The sequence below is a fragment of the Grus americana genome, chromosome 4, assembly GCF_028858705.1.
Source record: "Grus americana isolate bGruAme1 chromosome 4, bGruAme1.mat, whole genome shotgun sequence".
NCBI classification, from domain to species: Eukaryota; Metazoa; Chordata; class Aves; order Gruiformes; family Gruidae; genus Grus; species Grus americana.
The window spans coordinates 69,181,410-69,198,473 of NC_072855.1; the positions used below are offsets into that span (position 1 = coordinate 69,181,410).

The 17,064-nt window shown below is 40.9% G+C and overlaps 2 protein-coding genes across 4 annotated transcripts in view; one reads left to right on the forward strand and one right to left on the reverse strand.

Annotated features, from left to right (window-relative positions):
* Positions 1–1,088: 1,088 nt before the first annotated feature.
* Positions 1,089–16,037, reverse strand: ZNF330 (zinc finger protein 330). Of its 3 annotated transcripts, none has more exons than XM_054824345.1 (10): positions 15,898–16,037; positions 11,407–11,536; positions 11,086–11,105; positions 10,900–10,970; positions 8,663–8,742; positions 7,209–7,335; positions 6,352–6,456; positions 3,736–3,782; positions 2,495–2,612; positions 1,089–1,831 (listed from the first exon to the last, which is right to left on the reverse strand). In XM_054824345.1, exons 2-10 carry the CDS (start codon positions 11,524–11,526, stop codon positions 1,554–1,556), a joined length of 966 nt encoding a protein of 321 aa, XP_054680320.1. In that variant the 5' UTR covers positions 11,527–11,536; positions 15,898–16,037; the 3' UTR covers positions 1,089–1,553. The 3 variants fall into 3 exon arrangements, with proteins under 3 accessions (XP_054680320.1, XP_054680319.1, XP_054680322.1); XM_054824344.1 differs by having other exon boundaries at positions 15,862–16,019; XM_054824347.1 differs by lacking the exon at positions 15,898–16,037 and adding an exon at positions 10,297–10,399 and having other exon boundaries at positions 11,407–11,441.
* The window catches only part of RNF150 (ring finger protein 150), a 151,137-nt gene continuing 150,012 nt past the window's right edge, over positions 15,940–17,064 (forward strand). Inside the window, exons 1-2 of the mRNA XM_054824343.1 lie at positions 15,940–16,317; positions 16,418–16,516. Of these exons, the coding sequence (XP_054680318.1) occupies positions 16,065–16,317; positions 16,418–16,516 (352 nt within the window). The 5' untranslated portion in view covers positions 15,940–16,064. The remainder of the gene's footprint in view (positions 16,318–16,417; positions 16,517–17,064) is intronic.

Here is a 17,064-nt window from a genome sequence, read left to right on the forward strand (position 1 = left end):
GGCTTTCAGACAGTGCATTTAATTGGTTTCCTCTCCAAGGAACCCATTAGTTTCCTTTCTGAAGGCAAACACTTGACATGCACTGATAGGGTCATGTCCCTCTCTCCAGTGCAGTTTCTTCCCCCAGCTGCCATAAGCAAGTCGTGCTCTTTGTCAGATTTTTTTTGTCTTGGATGGACTCCAGCTCATGGTTTTCATGCACGTGGTATGACAGACATTTAGGAGGGGAATATAAAGGCCAGGTTCCTCAATCCTGCTTTGTTAGGAAATGCTCATTTGGCAAATATTAAAAATTATTCTCAATAGGGCATGCACTGCCAACATAAGACATTTAGCTGTTAAGAAACAGTAGAGAAAGCACCACAAAATTAGGTAATTCTATCATCAGTTCATATATTTGACAGATAACAAGAAACAGCCCTCTTGCATTTAAGTATGGCATTTAGAAAGCTGGACTAACACTTTAGGAGGCTGGCCTTGAATCTTGATCTGTCTGCTGTTAAAATCTCTACCCTCTCAACATTCCCCTACAGGAGAAAACTACTATCACTTAGCTGTGTAGATTGGTAATTAACAAGTCGGCTTTCAAATCAGAATCACTGCAGACACTTCTGCAAGTGTCACCTCCTCAGCTCAGCCTCGTACCAGCACAGAAGGGTATTTGAACCCGGTGCTTTGAACCCCCTTGTCTTCTTACCTTATCAATTCATATACAGGGGTTGTTTCCTATCAATTTTTTTTTTTTCTCTGTACCATGTGCAAGGAAGAGTTGAAGGCTAGGCACAGAAGAAACCAGTCTCTTTTTGACCTAATGAGAAATTGTCTTATAGATTTTAGTGGCAGAGAGGATACACCAACATTTTTATTGCAATAAAATTTTTGTTCTAGGGTGCACTTGTAATGACTGCGTGTAGCCCCACTGATTAATAGCTAATACTAAAACGCTGGAAGGTAATGTTCAAGTACATAGAGAACTACATTGATCTGCCTTACCTACATATAAAAGGAAGTTATTTAGTGTCAATTTATACTTTGTATACAGCCTGCTTTCCAATTATTCAAGGGAGATCAATATTTATGACAATTCATTAGAGAATGCAGTTGACTTTTATTGTGCAGACAAAAATGCAGTCATCAACCTACCACTACATTAATTTTATGAAATCAGTTAACAAAATTATTGTAAAAAATAACTTAAAATTTCGATGAGCAAATGGAAGCAAGTTGTACAGCTCTTCCACGTTCCTGTATTAATAGCTGAAAATGGCATTGAACCATTATACTCAGTATAGGTTTAACTAAAGGACAAAACCACTTCTGTTGCTTAGGGGAATAAAAATCTTCCTGTTTTCTCCCCCAGTCCAAACCCAATGTTGGTTTATAGCAAAAAAAAAAAAAATCTCACTTGGAGTTACTGCAGAAGTCCCACACTCTTAAGTCCCTAACTTTGATATGTAAGTACCTGATGGAACTATCCTCCTGGCATGGACACAATTCAAGGGCAGCATTGCTTGGCTCCTTCCGAGGGATTTTAGCTTGCCAGCATACTAAGCTTAATCTTCTGGTTCCTCATAGTGTGCATACCCACTAGCATAGGTCCTTCCTAAATTCAAATTGCTGAATACATCTGTGGTCTCAGTATCGGAATCCTTCCCTCCCTCATCATTGTCATCTTCATCGTCATCTTCTGCTTCATATTCATCATATTCATCCTCACGGTCACCTGCATCCCCAGCCTTGCTGGAGGAGAGGCTCTTCCAGTAGGCATCATAACCAGAAGCTCCATCTGCATCTTCACCTCCGGTCTGTCGGCCAAACTTCAAAGAGCGTGCTGTAGGCAGAGAAAAATCATCATGTTCTCACCCCTCAACAGCAATTTGAGCTGAGCATCTGACATTTTTTTTCTGTCCTTTCTCACTACTCAGCAAAGAGCATACAATGTTAAGACAGCCTTTGTCTAAACCTGACATTTTCAGATTTAATCCTTACTCTCTGTCAGAACCTTTCTGCTACACAGTCTGTCCCCCTGCAGCCAAGTTTGTATAAACAATAAAATAAGAGTTTCAGGATAAACCTCTGGTACTCTAGCCAAGAAAACCTGTAATTGGATGTGCTTCACAGACACAATACGTATTGTGATTTATTCAAGAGCAGTTGAGGTAGATTGTATGCATGTCATCAAATTGCACTTTGAAATTCATCAGCCAGCTTCTTGTAGATGAAATAAAGGCTTAAGCAGTGATTATTTTTTTGCAATATTCCATAAGTAAAATCTCAAACTAAACAAAAGCTTCGCTGTGTTGCAATCAATTAATGATAAAGAATGAGAGACTGCTCAATTCTAGAACTAAGAAACACAAAGTTTTTCCCAACACAAATGCAGCAATGCTTTACAGAACAATTGAAAGTAATTGGACTTTACTCAGCGTTCCTATGCAGAAAAGTAGACACCAGTGGTACTTGTATTGCTTGTTAGCTAGAGAAACAGGCTTACTTGACATGCTCAGATCTTTTGTCTGCTGAGTTTCATGGCCACACTTAGGGCAGGGAGGCTCTTTTCCTTTTTCCTGCTTGAAAACCTTACTTCGCACATGATCGTCACAAAAACAAGCCTGTGGGGTGAAAGGAGAATAAAAAGTGTAAATGTTTTAATCATAGAACCAGAGTCTTCAGCGAGAAGCAAGCAAAAAAGTGTCTAACAGCAGCAGGATTTTCTGGTTGGGATTAAAATTTAATGAGCCCTATCTGCAGTGGAACTGGAGTCTGTGCACAGAGCAACTACTTCTGCGTTGAACGTAGTTTCATGGCTTCCTGGGGAAGTGGCTGAATAAAAGCGCTAATAAACAAGTAGAAAAAGTAACATACTCAAGGACTGGACTACAGTGCTGCCCACAAGGAGCCTGGCAAACTTTGGTTTACAGTGACAAGCTTAAATAAAATACAGTCAGAGATGTATGCCAGAACATAACGATGCAGTGACCTGAAGGCAAGAATTAGAGATTGAAATTTCACGTGTTGAGCAGCAGGGTGCCAGTGAAGGTATCTGGAGAAAGGAACAATTTGGAATATGAAATCAATGCCATGGGAGACTGCAGGGAAACATGTGGAGGGTAGGAAGAGTAAGAGCAGGCAATGAACCAGCACCATGAGAATCTGAGCAATGCTGATGATGAAGCAGGTGGAACTTTTTATACAAAATTACTTCTGAGTGTGTAAAACCAAATGTGTGATGTCAACAGATTAGCCTGTACATGTGTAAAACTGGATTAGCTGTGGAGATGATTTCTGTTGGATCCAGGCTGCAGTGTTTTCTGGTCAGATTATCACTTGACTGCTTTAAAAAAAAAAAAAAAACCACAACTTTTTTTGTCTTCGTTTTATGCTGGATCAAAACATACTCTAAAGCTTTGGATTCTGTTCAAGACCAAGGATTTGCTTTGTTTTGAAAAGGCCCAAAGATGGTCCAGCCCCAATTTAGACACAGAGGGCTGGCCAAAGTGAAGAGCACCTCACCTGGCATAAGGATGCACAACAGTGGCTTGTGGTTAACATGCAAGCACAGATTAAAGCCCTTTTGTCCCCTGTAAGTCTGCCCCAGGCTTCAGAAACTAATACAAATGTATGAACATCTTTTTAATAATGTAGAGGAAGACAAGAAAGGGCTTGATACCAGCCTTGGAGGCTAAGGACAACAAGTTTAAAATCATAACTACTTGCAACTGCTTTACTGTTTACCTTACAACGCAGGCATGAATGCTGCCCAAGCCTGTTACAGGAAACACCTGTTGGAGAAAATCAATATGTAAAATTCAGTACTTGGAAACTGCAGATCTGTGATGTTTTTAAAACCCTGTAAAAGTATGTAATAATGTAGCTGAGGCATTTCTTTTTAATTCCCTGACACAACTGCCCTTTGGCAACACAAATCAGTCATTTTACCATACAGTACTAATTCACTAGATTTTTTTCAAGTCTAAGCCTCATTGCAACAATGTAATTTGACACAAAAAGTAAAAGTTGAAGAGGGGAAAAAAGTTTGGAAACTCAAGAAGTAGTTAAACTTTTAAAAACAGAAGTTTCAGAACCAATTTGGTATTAAGTGATCATCTTTTCCTTTTCTCAATGTCAAAAGAAGGAGTGCTAGCGTTTTACAGTCACTTTAAACAATACCATGGCAGCCTTTAATACCTTTATCTCATTTAAATGGAATGTAAGAACCCTTAAAGCTTCCAAACTTCCAAACGTAGAACAGTTTTCTTTTTTTGTTCTATATTTTCTGTCATGTCCTCTGGAAATGTACTTTATTGCCCACAACTTCATATGAAAATCTATTAAACTGTGTTAAAGAATTATACATGAGCTGTAAAGAGCAGAATCAGCATTCAAAATGTAATTTGTCTTGAAGCTTCAAATGGGTGTCTTTACCCCACTAGAGGGAGTATAGTAAAGGCAACCACACAGGAATTGGCAGCAATGTGAAGTTGGGTGAATACTTACTCCTCAAGAAGCAGTAATATGTATTTTATCAGTCTCTGTACGAGTACTTGTTCCCTTCTACCTTGCCTTACCCTTGTGACAACAAAGGTGTTGAATCTGAAGTAATAAATATCATGAGTTCTCCACATGAGCAGGACAGGTGTGGGATTTAGCGCTCTGTCATGTGTTTAAAGATAGAATTGGAAATGCTAACGCACATATTCAAACATTTCTGGAGTATCTGCACTTTAAAAAACTTATCTGATAGTGATGGAAAGTAACACTACCTTTTTCACAGCTAGAATGGGATTTAGATGACAATTGCATGACCACGCTTAAAGTTCATGTGTTCTGTAAAAGTTCAGTTTTATAATCTTGTTACCACACACTGACAAAAATCCTGCCTCTCTACCAAGACTGCACTGTGCCGTGAAATGTGGAACACAGTGAAAACCCTCAAAAAAAGCTATTTCTCTATTCAGGGTGTGACATCACATCTGTGAACTAAAAGCTTCCAACAATCACTGAAAAAAACATTCTTGCAGAACAGCTGTTGCCGCTTCAATATTGCTATGCAGGAAGATATTCTGGCCGAATACATCAAGGGAAGCTAATCAAGGCTTAGAAAATAGCTGGCTGGGAAAAAAAGGATAGGAGATGAAAAGGAGATAAGAGATGTCTAAAGACACAGACTATAACACTGAAATCAACAAATATTCTGAATTGGGAGAAATCAATTAGGACAAGAGATTAGTCAGTTCTGAAGAAAACAGTCTTATATATGATAAAGAGCACCCTGAATTTCTATAATAAGGATTGAAAATGTTATAATAGCCAAAATACACGCATAAAAGTTTTGGAAAGGACAGATGGTTATCTCATGGGATAAACCAAATAGTAATTAATGGTGGGTAGAAAAATACTTCTACAAAAGATTAGTTATTCAAACATGCATAGTCTTGGTTTGTGTTTTGTTTTGTGGGGTTTTTTTTAACTTCCCTTGAAGTTTCCATTTCAGCCAGAGATGAGTAGTGGACTGGCAAAGTCAGGCATGGCCACCCTGTCCTCAGACAAATACCAGTTTTGGTCCATACAATTAACTGGAAGTTCAAAAGGACATAAAGTCTTCAGCTACCTGTTGGTTACTCAGTAAAAGTGGACATGTATCAACGTTCGATACATTACTGACACACATGTCCACTAGTCAGTGGCCTAACACTGAATTGATGCTGCTCTGGATGAACACTACTCTTGTTACTTCCTTCAGTGCTCACCCTGTCTCCCTGAATCAGATGATGACTGCTTCCTGAGGCATGGCCTTCCTCAGGATGTGTTGCTTTCACACACTTGGCAGATGCAAACCCTTCACCAACATACAGGCCATCCACAGCAACCTGGGAAAGTTTAGCCAGACTAACACAGGTGGTATTATTTAAGGCAGCTGTTTTCCATGAGGAACAGCTATCTAGAAATAGCTCATCATATGGTCAGAAGAGTGGAAGAGAGCTCCTTCTTGCCTGCAGAGCTTTGTGGAGTAAAAAAAAGCAGCAGCAGCAATTCTAGCAGTTTTGCTGCAGTCCTGCAACTTTAGAGACTGCTGGCTCCTGCAAAGGCGACTTCCCTTGGGAGGCATCTAAGAGTCAAGCAGGGAAACAACTGCCATGTGCAATCTGGCAAGGAGGAAGGTCAGAGACAAAATCTCTAGCCTAGATAACTGGGTATCAAAAGCAGGCGCAGAAGAAACAGGCCCTTTCCTCCAGTGGTGGCAAAAGCTATTTGGAAAAGGTGATGGATGGAGAGTATTCTGGAGCACAGAGGAAGCAATTGGAGAATCTGCTTACCTGTGCTGAAAGGGACTGTGAATAACTAACTTACATTTAAATGTCTCTGCTTCCAGAACTTGGCAGCTGGCTTGATGTTCAAACTGATCATCTTCACAGAGGAAATTGTGGCAAAAAGAGCAGGCGAATATTCTGCCTCCTGAAAGATTTATCAAGGCAAAATAATCAGCAATGGACATAGACATCAAGTTCTGCTCTGTAAACAATTTAGACAGTAGTTTTGACTGAAGACCAGTTCTCCCTTCTGTCACAAATGCTTCAACAAAGTCCTAAATTAGACACTGCCATCCATTATTGCACTGAAAAATACCACGTATCCTACCATACAAGACAGCATAAATATAGAGCAAGTATTACTCCTGGTCCTTCTCTTCATTTTCATTTGACTATGGCATTAAGTGTTTTTCTTCAATCAGATCACGTTTTCTCTCATCCAGTCTCCTTCCCTCCCGCCCCTCACTTCTGATGCACACTTGAAATAAACACTTTAAAGGATTCCACAAATAGAGATCAGTATGGTTTGCTAAGCAACTGGGAATCCAAATACCTCTACTAGTGCAGATGAATGGAGCGGGAATGGCAGAAAATTGTGTGTTGACAATCTGATGTAGTGCTTAATTATGTTACTGCTGATAGGACAGTTAATGCTTTAGACTACGTAACCATCCCCAAATTGAGCACTGTATGTTCCTGAGCAGGCCATTTACATTCCCCACTGTAGAAGGTCTGTTTTTAAAATGGGGAGAATGCCTTGCTTTGAATAAATATACTGCAAGGACTAATCAGTGAAGATTAAAAATGCTATGTTAAGAATACAAGTACAATAACTTAAGCCATGTGAGGAGAAAAGTATCATTTAGATTTTCTTATTTTTAAGTGTGAGCAACCTACCGTGGTCCCAGACACTTCTTTCGCACTCGATACATTCTGCATCTGCGAGAGGGCAGATACATGCGTGTGTGCTGAGGCACTTCCTCCCGTGACACACCCAAGCTTCACAGAAATCACAGATTGCCCCCTGCAATTGCAAAAAGATATCATCTTGGGACTTCTGCAGTACCTAGAGAGAGACTCTTATTCCATAACCCTGAATGTATCCAAGTAACCATTCTCTCAGTGGGCTCATTCCAGTTGAGCGAGACAGTATGAACCACATCTGTATTCCTACCAAGCTGCTCCACAGTTCATCTTGTTTGTTTGATATTCACTTCTGCAGGATTAAATATAATGCAAAATAACTTGTTTTTTTCCTTTTCTGTTTTTTACATTTCCTATCTTAAACCTTATGCATGAAAATTGTGTCCTCCAGCTGAAACCTGAGATCCATAAATGATGATAATGTTCTGGCAAAAATGCAATTTCCAAAAAGACCTGAAAAATGCCACTGGATTCTTACAGCTGAAATCACTCATTTGGATTTTAAACCATGCTATATTAGAACACAAGCTCCACAGAGAGCAAAGATCGAATAACTCATTAGAAATAAGTTAGACCCCTTCACTTTCATTTTGATTAAACTAAAAGATCTATACATCAACTATCCCTTAATTGTAGCACTTAAGAAGCTGCCTCAGCCCATATATAACAAACTATCATGTGCATGACATGCACACAAAACTAAGAAAACAATGGTGAATCTAAATTAAGTGTTGATGAAAATACTACATCAGTGAACACACGGAATGAGTTTAGGAACTTCGACTGGCAAGGCTGGCTGTGTTACTGAGAAGCTGACTGCCAACATGAGGCAGAAACAGGACAGATGTTTAGTCCATACAGCATTTAATCCAGAGGCTATGACATGTCATACCTTGCTTTCCAGAATGGAGTAATTAACTTGTTCTTCTAAGCACCAAAATTTGAAGGTGAGAAGCTATGAATATCTCTGCTAAGAGCCCAAATGATTTTTTTTTTTAAAAATGAAATTCCCCCCCTAATGCCATGGAACAGATTCCCCTCTGTGATATTGATGGTCTCTGCAATACTGAGAAGACAGCACCAAAAGTCCACTAGTTTCTACAGAATGATCCTAGATTTTAATGGAGACGGGGAATTGGCTATGGGGCACATAAGCTCCCATGCTGTTACTGCATGTGCTTAGGGCCTGCTACTGACACATGTGCTGGATGCTAACAGATCTGTGTTGGAGTTTGCAGGAGTTCAATCTAAAAATGCAAAATTTGGGTTTCCAGTATAAGGGAAAAATCAGTTTGTGGTGGTAAGATGAGGAAAAAAACTTGGCATGATACATGCTACCATTACACAAATCTGCTTTATCTTTTTACAATAAGACTTGCATAGAATAATCTCATAGTGCAAAAAAGGCTATAATTTTGTATACATACCACCATTGCTAGTCCAGTACTGTACACACCAGCATGTTTTATAACACAGTCGGAAGACTTCATCATGCATTTGGTTTTTCCTGTTTAAAGAAAAAAGGCAAGCAACAAGAAAAAAACTATATAAAAATCCCCCCAAAACAGAATGAACATTCATATAACAGCAGTACTTAAACCAAATGCCTGTGCTTAATTGTAAATCTAGGTAAAAATAATCCAAACAAATGTCTGCAACCTGCAACCCACCCTTGCATTTCCCTTAGATCAAATTAATTATTGTCTGTTTTCAGCCAAACTCTCTTGCCCTAGTTCTGAGATAAGGCAATGTGTTGTCTTGTTCTATGTTTTGAAGCATTGGCAAGAATTTCAAATGCCAAAACAAACCAAAGAACAAAATTAAGGTGAAAGTCAAGCAATGACATCTTAAAAAGTTGCATTTAAAACTGCTGCTACTTCTGTCCCACCATAAAAGCAGTACGCGCTGTGTGCAAGGCTGAGGCCCTCTGAAAAAAACCATGTGCACCTGATCATTTAATTACTTAGATACTTGTGGGTTTTTAGTGGTGGTTGTTTCTTTTCTTTTTCAAAACTTCTAAAGAGATTACTTCCTAGACAGAATAATTCCCTTTAAATGCAGGGAATGGGTGGGAGAAAAAGCCACAGTCTGCACTTAAAAGTCATTCTGACACAAGCAAGCAGTTAGGGTGACAGCTTTCCCCTACTCCTTGCCTCTGACATGAATGGCTCTACCAGAAACATTCACACTCTGTATGCAGTTATAGAAGCAAAAAAAAAATCTTGTAGTTAGCCCAGGCTACTGCAATGGAGTTTTATCACTGATTTAAGCTGACCTGCCACAGACCCCTTGGTGTCTCTTATTGCCTGCTCAGAGAAACCAACAAAAGGGTGCTCCCTGCAAACCCATTCAAGAGCTGACAAAACCAAATTCTACTCTGAAAATGTAATTAAATCCCAGTATGCAGCAGCAGAGTTGTGTATTAAATCACACCTCAGATACCAAATGGGACTTGGGGGGTGAGGAAGGACCAGTGGGGGGCTGAGCTGGGCAGTGTGAGGCAGTAGGGGTATTACTGGGTCTGGAGCACTGCAATACAGCTACCTTGCTCCCATCCCTCAGGGAATTATCTAAGAAACATGCTGTTGGTTTACAGGGGCTGTCCCCAACACTTGATTAAGCACCAAACTGATCTAATGGTCTCTGTCTTGGAAAACCCTGGGACTCAGTACAATTTTGTGATTGTTATTAAGAATGCTTTTCCTCTGGAAATGTACCGCAGATCAAGATAAATTCAACACACAGGAGTCAACTTCAGATGTATAGTGTACTGTAAGACAGACAGCATGTTTTTAGTACTTCACTGCATGATAACAGGAGGAAGACTTAGGAAGGATGACACACTGCCATTGCAAACTAGCAGCCTGGCTTCCAGAAATGCTCAGTACCTGCAGGTCCCAACAAAGGCACTGGAAGCTGCAAGTGTCAGCAGCTCTGAGAGTCAAGCTACAAAACAGCCAAACTGCTTAATAACAAATTGAAAATCTGCAAGGATGCATTTAAACAGTAAAACCCCCAAATTCACCTCAAGGTATGAATTATCAACATTCCATGCAAGCACCTGGTTTTGTTTTGTTGGTTTTTTGAAAGGGCATTTTAGCCTGATTCAGAGCTGAGTTCTGTCACTTGGAGTTCTCCTCTTCCGATTTCAAAGCATCAGCCCTCTAGCACATATAAATAACATGAGCAGCATATTACATTACAAAACCATGCAAGGTGAATAATGTACTGCTGCTTTAATTGACATTAAACTGATCAGAAATTATATCACCCCTAAAAAGCATTTTTTATTAGCGCCTTGCTGGCAGTCAGAGTGTTTTTAACTTTGCTGCCGTTATGAAACAATACTCCACGTGGTCAGTCTAGGGAAATGGTCAGTCAGATGTTCGCAAACCTAAAAGCCAGTGAGACAAATTCTTCTGATGATCAAATACTGAAGACAAGTCCATAACCCAGACTTGCAAACCTCAGGGGGTCAGAGGCATACACATTAGTGCATGATCAAGCAAGATCTCTCCTCAAGGAGGATATTCACAGCAGATTGAAAAGATCCTGCTCCAAAAATCACAAAGGTATTATAAGACAAAGGTATTCTAACTGCTGAGAGTTTAACACCACAAATGGGACTGTGGATAGCAGGTTTTTGTTCATTATTTCTACTTACCACACTGTGCACAAATGGGTAATTTTTGAACAGAGTTACAGAAGTAGCAAAAAGCTCTATTCTTCTGTCGTCTAGGCACATGGAGGGGAAAAAAAAAGCAAGCAAGTATTAAAAAAAAAGGCCTGTAAAATGTTTGAAACCAATTAATATTAAACTACTGGTTTTAGAAGAGGAAGAAATACTTACCTTTGGCACTTATCACATTCCTAAAGAAAAGACATAAAATACTGGTAATTATTTTTATTCTAGGTAAAATATATAAAATTTACAGACCCCACAGGGACTCTGAATTAAGTTCTGATTAGAAACCAAACTTTTTATTCAAGCATTATACCTCTGATGCAAATGTAACCTTAAATATAAAAGAAAGATGGTAGGAAGAATGACATTCTAGTGGCATTAAATATTATGTATTTATACATATATTTATACAGTCAATGTATTATCACTGGTTTTACATAATTTAGAATCAAGTATTGTAATATAAAATACTTTAGGTTATTTTACCATTGAAGCATTACAAGGATGTTTGGCTAAATCTATGTTGGCTCTTGAAGCTCTTATCTGCTTTTCACGTTCACGACGGTTCTCAGCTTTCTTACGAGCACCAGTCTTCTTTTTAGGCATTTTTCACTCTCTGGGGGGGAAAAATATGAATGCACAGAAAACTATGGATGTAAATACATGGCTACACATGACACATCCAGCACTAAAACTGGATCTTGGAGTTCCCATGTTAACTGTGCTTCATCTCCATTTATTTCCCGTTCTGAAAGTTTCTTTTCAAATGTAGAATAAGGGGCCAGTCCCTTAGGAAGAGTCATGTCATGAACCATTAAGAATCTTGTGATCTGGAAAGGACTTTGCCCTTTTAACTATCTTCGAAGTGTTTTGCCTTAAAAAACCTCTATGTTTTGTAGGTTTGTTTGTGATGGGCCTCTCTGGTTTTGCTTTGCCTTGTCTATTTAATAAGGACAATATTCAGCTCATTTTCTTTCACTTCTCTCTCTTCTCATGCTCACTAACTACTTCAATCAGTTAAAAAGCATTCTTCAGGTAAGCAAATCGTAGTGTACTGCAAAAATGCAAACTTCACATTTCATGAAGGCTTAGAAAACAAAATACCATTATATAGATTTAAGAGCTATGACAAATGGATGTTTGTGCTGCTTATCATTCTAGCACATTAACGATAATGAAGAGATGAGCATGCATTGCTTTGAAGATGCCAGTGCTTCCCAAGAAGGGTTTACACTAATTCCATCTGGTTCAATGCATGTGTCTAGCTTAACGTTCTGGGAGGGAAAGAATGCATACAGTGGTGAGACCATCAGGTAATCAATCAGACCACTACGCTCTTGTCATCTCCACAATGAACTCTGCAGTACTCGCGTACGCTTAGTTTACTCTGCGTTTATAACAAATTAGGCAAGTATTATCCTGACTTCATGAAATGGACAGCCGAGAGATTAAAAGGGTGGTCTGATGTCTTTCGTCAACACAGGCACTCGAGACATCCTTCCTTATGTTCCATCTTTATCTTCCCCTCATTTCTGCTGATGTTGCTGTTGTTGGTGTCACATTCTAAACCAGATACAGGTTAAAAACAAACCCAAAAAACCTAAACCAACAAGCACCCCCAAGGCCCAGATTAGCACAATCTGATGGGGGAGGACAGTGAAAGGGGCAGCAGGGGTATTTGATTTGGCAAGGCAGCTAAGGAAGAGAACACAGTTCTAAAAAAACCACTCCCAAGTCTATGGCCCAGGTGGATGCACTTCTTCATACTGTAGCTACCAAACCATATTTCCTTGCAGATGACAAGATGGGTGAATTTTTGGAAGTGTTTCGCTCTTATTTTGGTAACTCACCACAGTGCTTCTGTTTTGGAAGTCTGGCCTCTCTAGCAAGTTGCCCCAACATATATTGCACTGCACAACTAACCCACAGTTCTTTTAGCTACAAGTACACCTAATGATGCTCCTTGCTCTGCCTCTGATTTCTAAAACTGCAGAAATATACTTTCAAACAATTGATAACTGAGAGTCAAGTGTCATCTTAAAATCTCAGTCTCCACTTATGGAATTTGAAGAAAAGCACTACAGACTTGGGGCCTGGCAGAAACCAGCCCATGTGACAGGACGGCTCTGCCCAGGCAAGGTTCTGCTGATTCCAGTAGGTTGATGGATGGCTACTGGGGCCACTGGTCTGAGAAAATGGGAGGTACCTGCTCTCCCCAGCCTCATCCCTAACTCCAAGCAGACATGTAGACATGCATGCTGGTATCTGTAAGGAGAGCTGCAGCATCCACAGGCAGTGAATTGTACAAGCTTAAACTTGGAAGAAAAATTAGTATCTTTGTTCAAAAAGTCTTATAAAATAAACCCAGCAATCCTAACTTTCCCCAACAAAGAAATATATTGTCCTGACCAAATACTAAAATTTGCTTTTGATAACACACATAAATCAGTTTTCTCACCCTGTAGCATTCTGCACCGTGTTTAAATTGTATTTGTGTCATATTTTGTAGTCAAAATTGTATCGCTGAGTTGCCTGCTAGCAACTGTCATTATTCTAGACCGTGACATTTCTGACACTGGGAGTCCAAGATGAGGTTGCACACTAATTTTCAAGCTGCTTGAATACTGATTTAACAACAGAATCTAATGGTTAGTATTTATACCTTGACTTCTTCACATTACCTCATAATCGAAAGCACCAAAATGACAAACTGTTTTCAGGAAAAACACTGTCTCGATGACTACTGTGGACACAGATTATGAGAAATCTTTAAGATGGTAGTTTTTAGAAAGTTGCACTAAACTAAATAACAACAAAACTGCAATGTCAGGTCCTTTTAACAAAGCTATCAACTCAATCCAGGCTTTCAAACAGCACCCAATAAATAACAACAGCCTATAGATCAATATTCTATCACTCTTTCCCTCTGAGCTTCCACTTAAGATGTTTGTTGTCTTTACCCTGAGTTCTAAATTCTTAGGGGATTTATCTTTTTATTTTCTGACTAGAACTTAATAGTGTTGATGCCAGAAATTATGATAGTAAAAGCTTTGTTTACCTGCAATTCCTGAGTATCTCACCTTTTCAAAGTGCTAATCAGTATTTAAAATGCTTCTGCAGTATGTTCTACCTCCACTTTTGGCAATGCTTCTGTAATCTGAGGCCGATTGATGACCCAAAAATGTATTTAGGCACCCCAACACCATTACCAAATGCTTGGACAGTAAAGACCCAGTGGAACCTGTCTGCAGTCCAGCTCCCCTGCAGGGCACACAGGAAAGAAAAGTGCCTCTGGAGGGCCTAAAACAACAGGCCCACTTATCAAGGAAATGCCTACAGCGAGCTACTCACTTCAGATCTACCTGCTGGAAATATAGTGTGAACCTTTTGTCTTTTTGCTGAAAGCAGAGACTTAGTCATGCTAGCATCCTCCTTTTCCTCTATGATGCTGTTGTAAGAGAAATTGCCCAGGACACAATAGGTCCATGCCTGATTCCCTCCTCAGCCCCCAAAAGTATGACCCTGCTATCCTACAGAGCGTCTGAGCTCCCGAACTGGGGAGCAGTGCTGTACAAGGGGTTTTTCTCCATTTGAAATTTTCTACTCGGGAGCAAAATGCTCCTCCCGAGTGACTGGGTCAGAGCAGCTACAGGAGCAAGCGTGACTCTCCAGCTTAATGGCTGACGCTGTGGCACAGAAAGCACAGAATTTGGTTATTGAGAGGCTGTGTATGAGGTGAGCAGTAGTTCAAAGGAAAAGCCCTAAAATGTGTTGTGCGAGTACTGGGTCCCCAGCACTGTGCCTGTCATTCTGTAAAAGTTTTCACCTACTGTTCCTCACATGCTGCATTATTTGGAAATGTAAACGCAGACAAAGACAGCAGAGTTCCTACCACAGCTCCAAAGACTGCTTGTGTATTTTACCTGATGGTTGTGCTATGTAAAACCCATAAACAATGAATGGCATCTAAATCCTGTTGAGGTCGTACCATGCCTGTGCCATTTTTTTTCCCCTCTTGGAGACTGTCCTTGATGAGGTCCCAAAGACACTCACTAAGTTTGCAGCAGACAGAAAAGCAGATTGCACCAGCAGATTTCTGGATCTGTGCTAAACACAACATTCCCTTGCGTCATATTATCTCATGTGATCTGCTAACCACCCTGCTGTCACAAATATAACAAACAGCTGTAACAAGCTATTCATTTGGGGGGCAGGGGAATAGTCGGGTTACTCTTGCCACGCCACGCAAATACTACCACCCAAAAGAGGTTTGCCATATTTCAAGACTTCTTGTACTTGACTATCAAATAGCTTCTACCTTATGCGTATTCATCAAAAGAGAAATCGCGGTAAATTTGCTGGGTCACATGTGATTCCATTCAGAATTCAACAAAATCTCTTTTACCACTTTGCAAGCATTATACAAGATTACAATATTTTTTTAAAAAATCTGTATGAGCAATATTTCATACTTATGTCGTTCCAGTCCACGATTTCTTCTAATAACTAAATAATTTTCAAGGCAATGTGATTTCAATGACTTACTCCATGTCTCAGTAACAAGGTGGCTAACTGTACTCTCTGACGGCAGCGTCTGAAGGCTGCCGCGCTGATTAGAGCCCAGATGTGCAGAGATTACCTCAGGCACGTCCCTCACCCATTCCCTCCTCTGGAAACGCACCTCGTCCCCGCCGGGAACGGCTGCCTGCCTGCCCGCCCACCGGAACGGCTGCGGGAACGGCTGCCTGCCTGTCTGCCCGCCCGCCGGAACGGCTGCGGGAACGACTGCCGAGCGTGAGGCCGACGCGCTCCCACGACCTGATTTAAGACTGTTCCGTGAAACGCCCAGAGTAGGCTTGTGTGAAAAACACACATATTGCGGTTTTTCAGCTTTCAGTATTTTACGGTTTTAACTTTTTTTTTTTTTTTAAATATTTTTACCTAGGCCCCCAAACCGTGTCGCAACACCTTTCCAACCTGGATCGCCGTGCTCCGTATTTCTCGGCACTTATCTCTGGGGAAAGCAGCTACCGCTTCGCGCTCTCAAACGGGAAAGCCGCGGAGGGCCGGCACAGCCGCCTCTCCCTCAGCGTCCCCCGCGCCCACCCGGCTCCAGCGACCGTGCGGAAGCCGGAAGCGGCGCGATGCGCTGCGCTGCCCGCCCGGCCCCGCGCGGCGAAGCGGGAAGGTTCCGAGGCGGCCGTTGGGGTCGCGAGGCGGGCTGGCTCCCTCAGGGCCCTGTCCCCGGCGGGAAGCCTTCGTCTCCCGTCCTTCCCCTCGCGGTGGGAAGTGCCGCACGCCCGGCAGGGAGCCGGGGTGCGAGGAGGCAGTGTAGGAGACAGGGCCAGGCGTGCTGGGTAGGGGAAGCTGAAGGGGCAAACCGGGAAGGAAGCAGAGGTGGGGACTGAGAGAGCCGGGAAGGGCTGTGTCTGTGTCTGAGGGGATTCAGGGAGGGAAACGAGTGCTTAAATAGCAAGTCTGCGCTTTCTCCTTACAGAATGGCAATGTCCGCGGGTTGGACCCAGGAAAGGGCAGGATTTCCACGCTGCAGGGAAAGGTGTTGCCAGAGTTTTGGAAGGAGACATAATAAAAAATGGTAAATGTATGGATATCAAAGACAGCACTCTGAAACGGAAGTAGTGAGCCACCTGCATCTTGTCTACTACTGAGCACTTGGTGTTATAATGCAAACTGCATTTGCATGCACTTGCATCTTCTTGGATTTAAAAAAAAAAAAAAAAAAAGGCCAAAACTGTTACCTCCACATGAATGTCTGTGTCCTGAAGAGAATAATAATTTTAAAAAATCTCTTTTGGTGTTATTTTGGGGGTCCTAATTAACGTAATCTTCCTCCACACTTAAAATACAATGTTGGTTTCAGTGTGGAAATAATTGAAAAAGTTTTTATAAGTTGCTTGCATGGATGTTCAGTGGTTGTTCTATCCTCAAATTTTGTTTGCTTTTGTGGTGATTGCCCCACAACCTTCACTTGAGAGACACCAAATGTCAGGGCACAGTAATTGCAACCGTTAGTTGTGATTGTAATTGATTAGGGTTGGCACCTGAAAAGTTACCTCTGATATCTTTCATTACTGGCTCCATCTGTTTTCAAAATATTGTTTAATCTTAATGGTAGGAATACAA

Bases quoted from the DNA above. Each gene is read 5' to 3' on its own strand.
- ZNF330 (XM_054824345.1), bottom strand. From the start codon at position 11,526: ATGCCTAAAAAGAAGACTGGTGCTCGTAAGAAAGCTGAGAACCGTCGT. The intron at 8,743-10,899 runs GTAAGTAGAAAT...TTCTTTAAACAG, and splicing joins ACCCATTTGTGCACAGTGTG to GAAAAACCAAATGCATGATG. The intron at 2,613-3,735 runs GTAAACAGTAAA...TTCACCCCACAG, and splicing joins ATTCATGCCTGCGTTGTAAG to GCTTGTTTTTGTGACGATCA.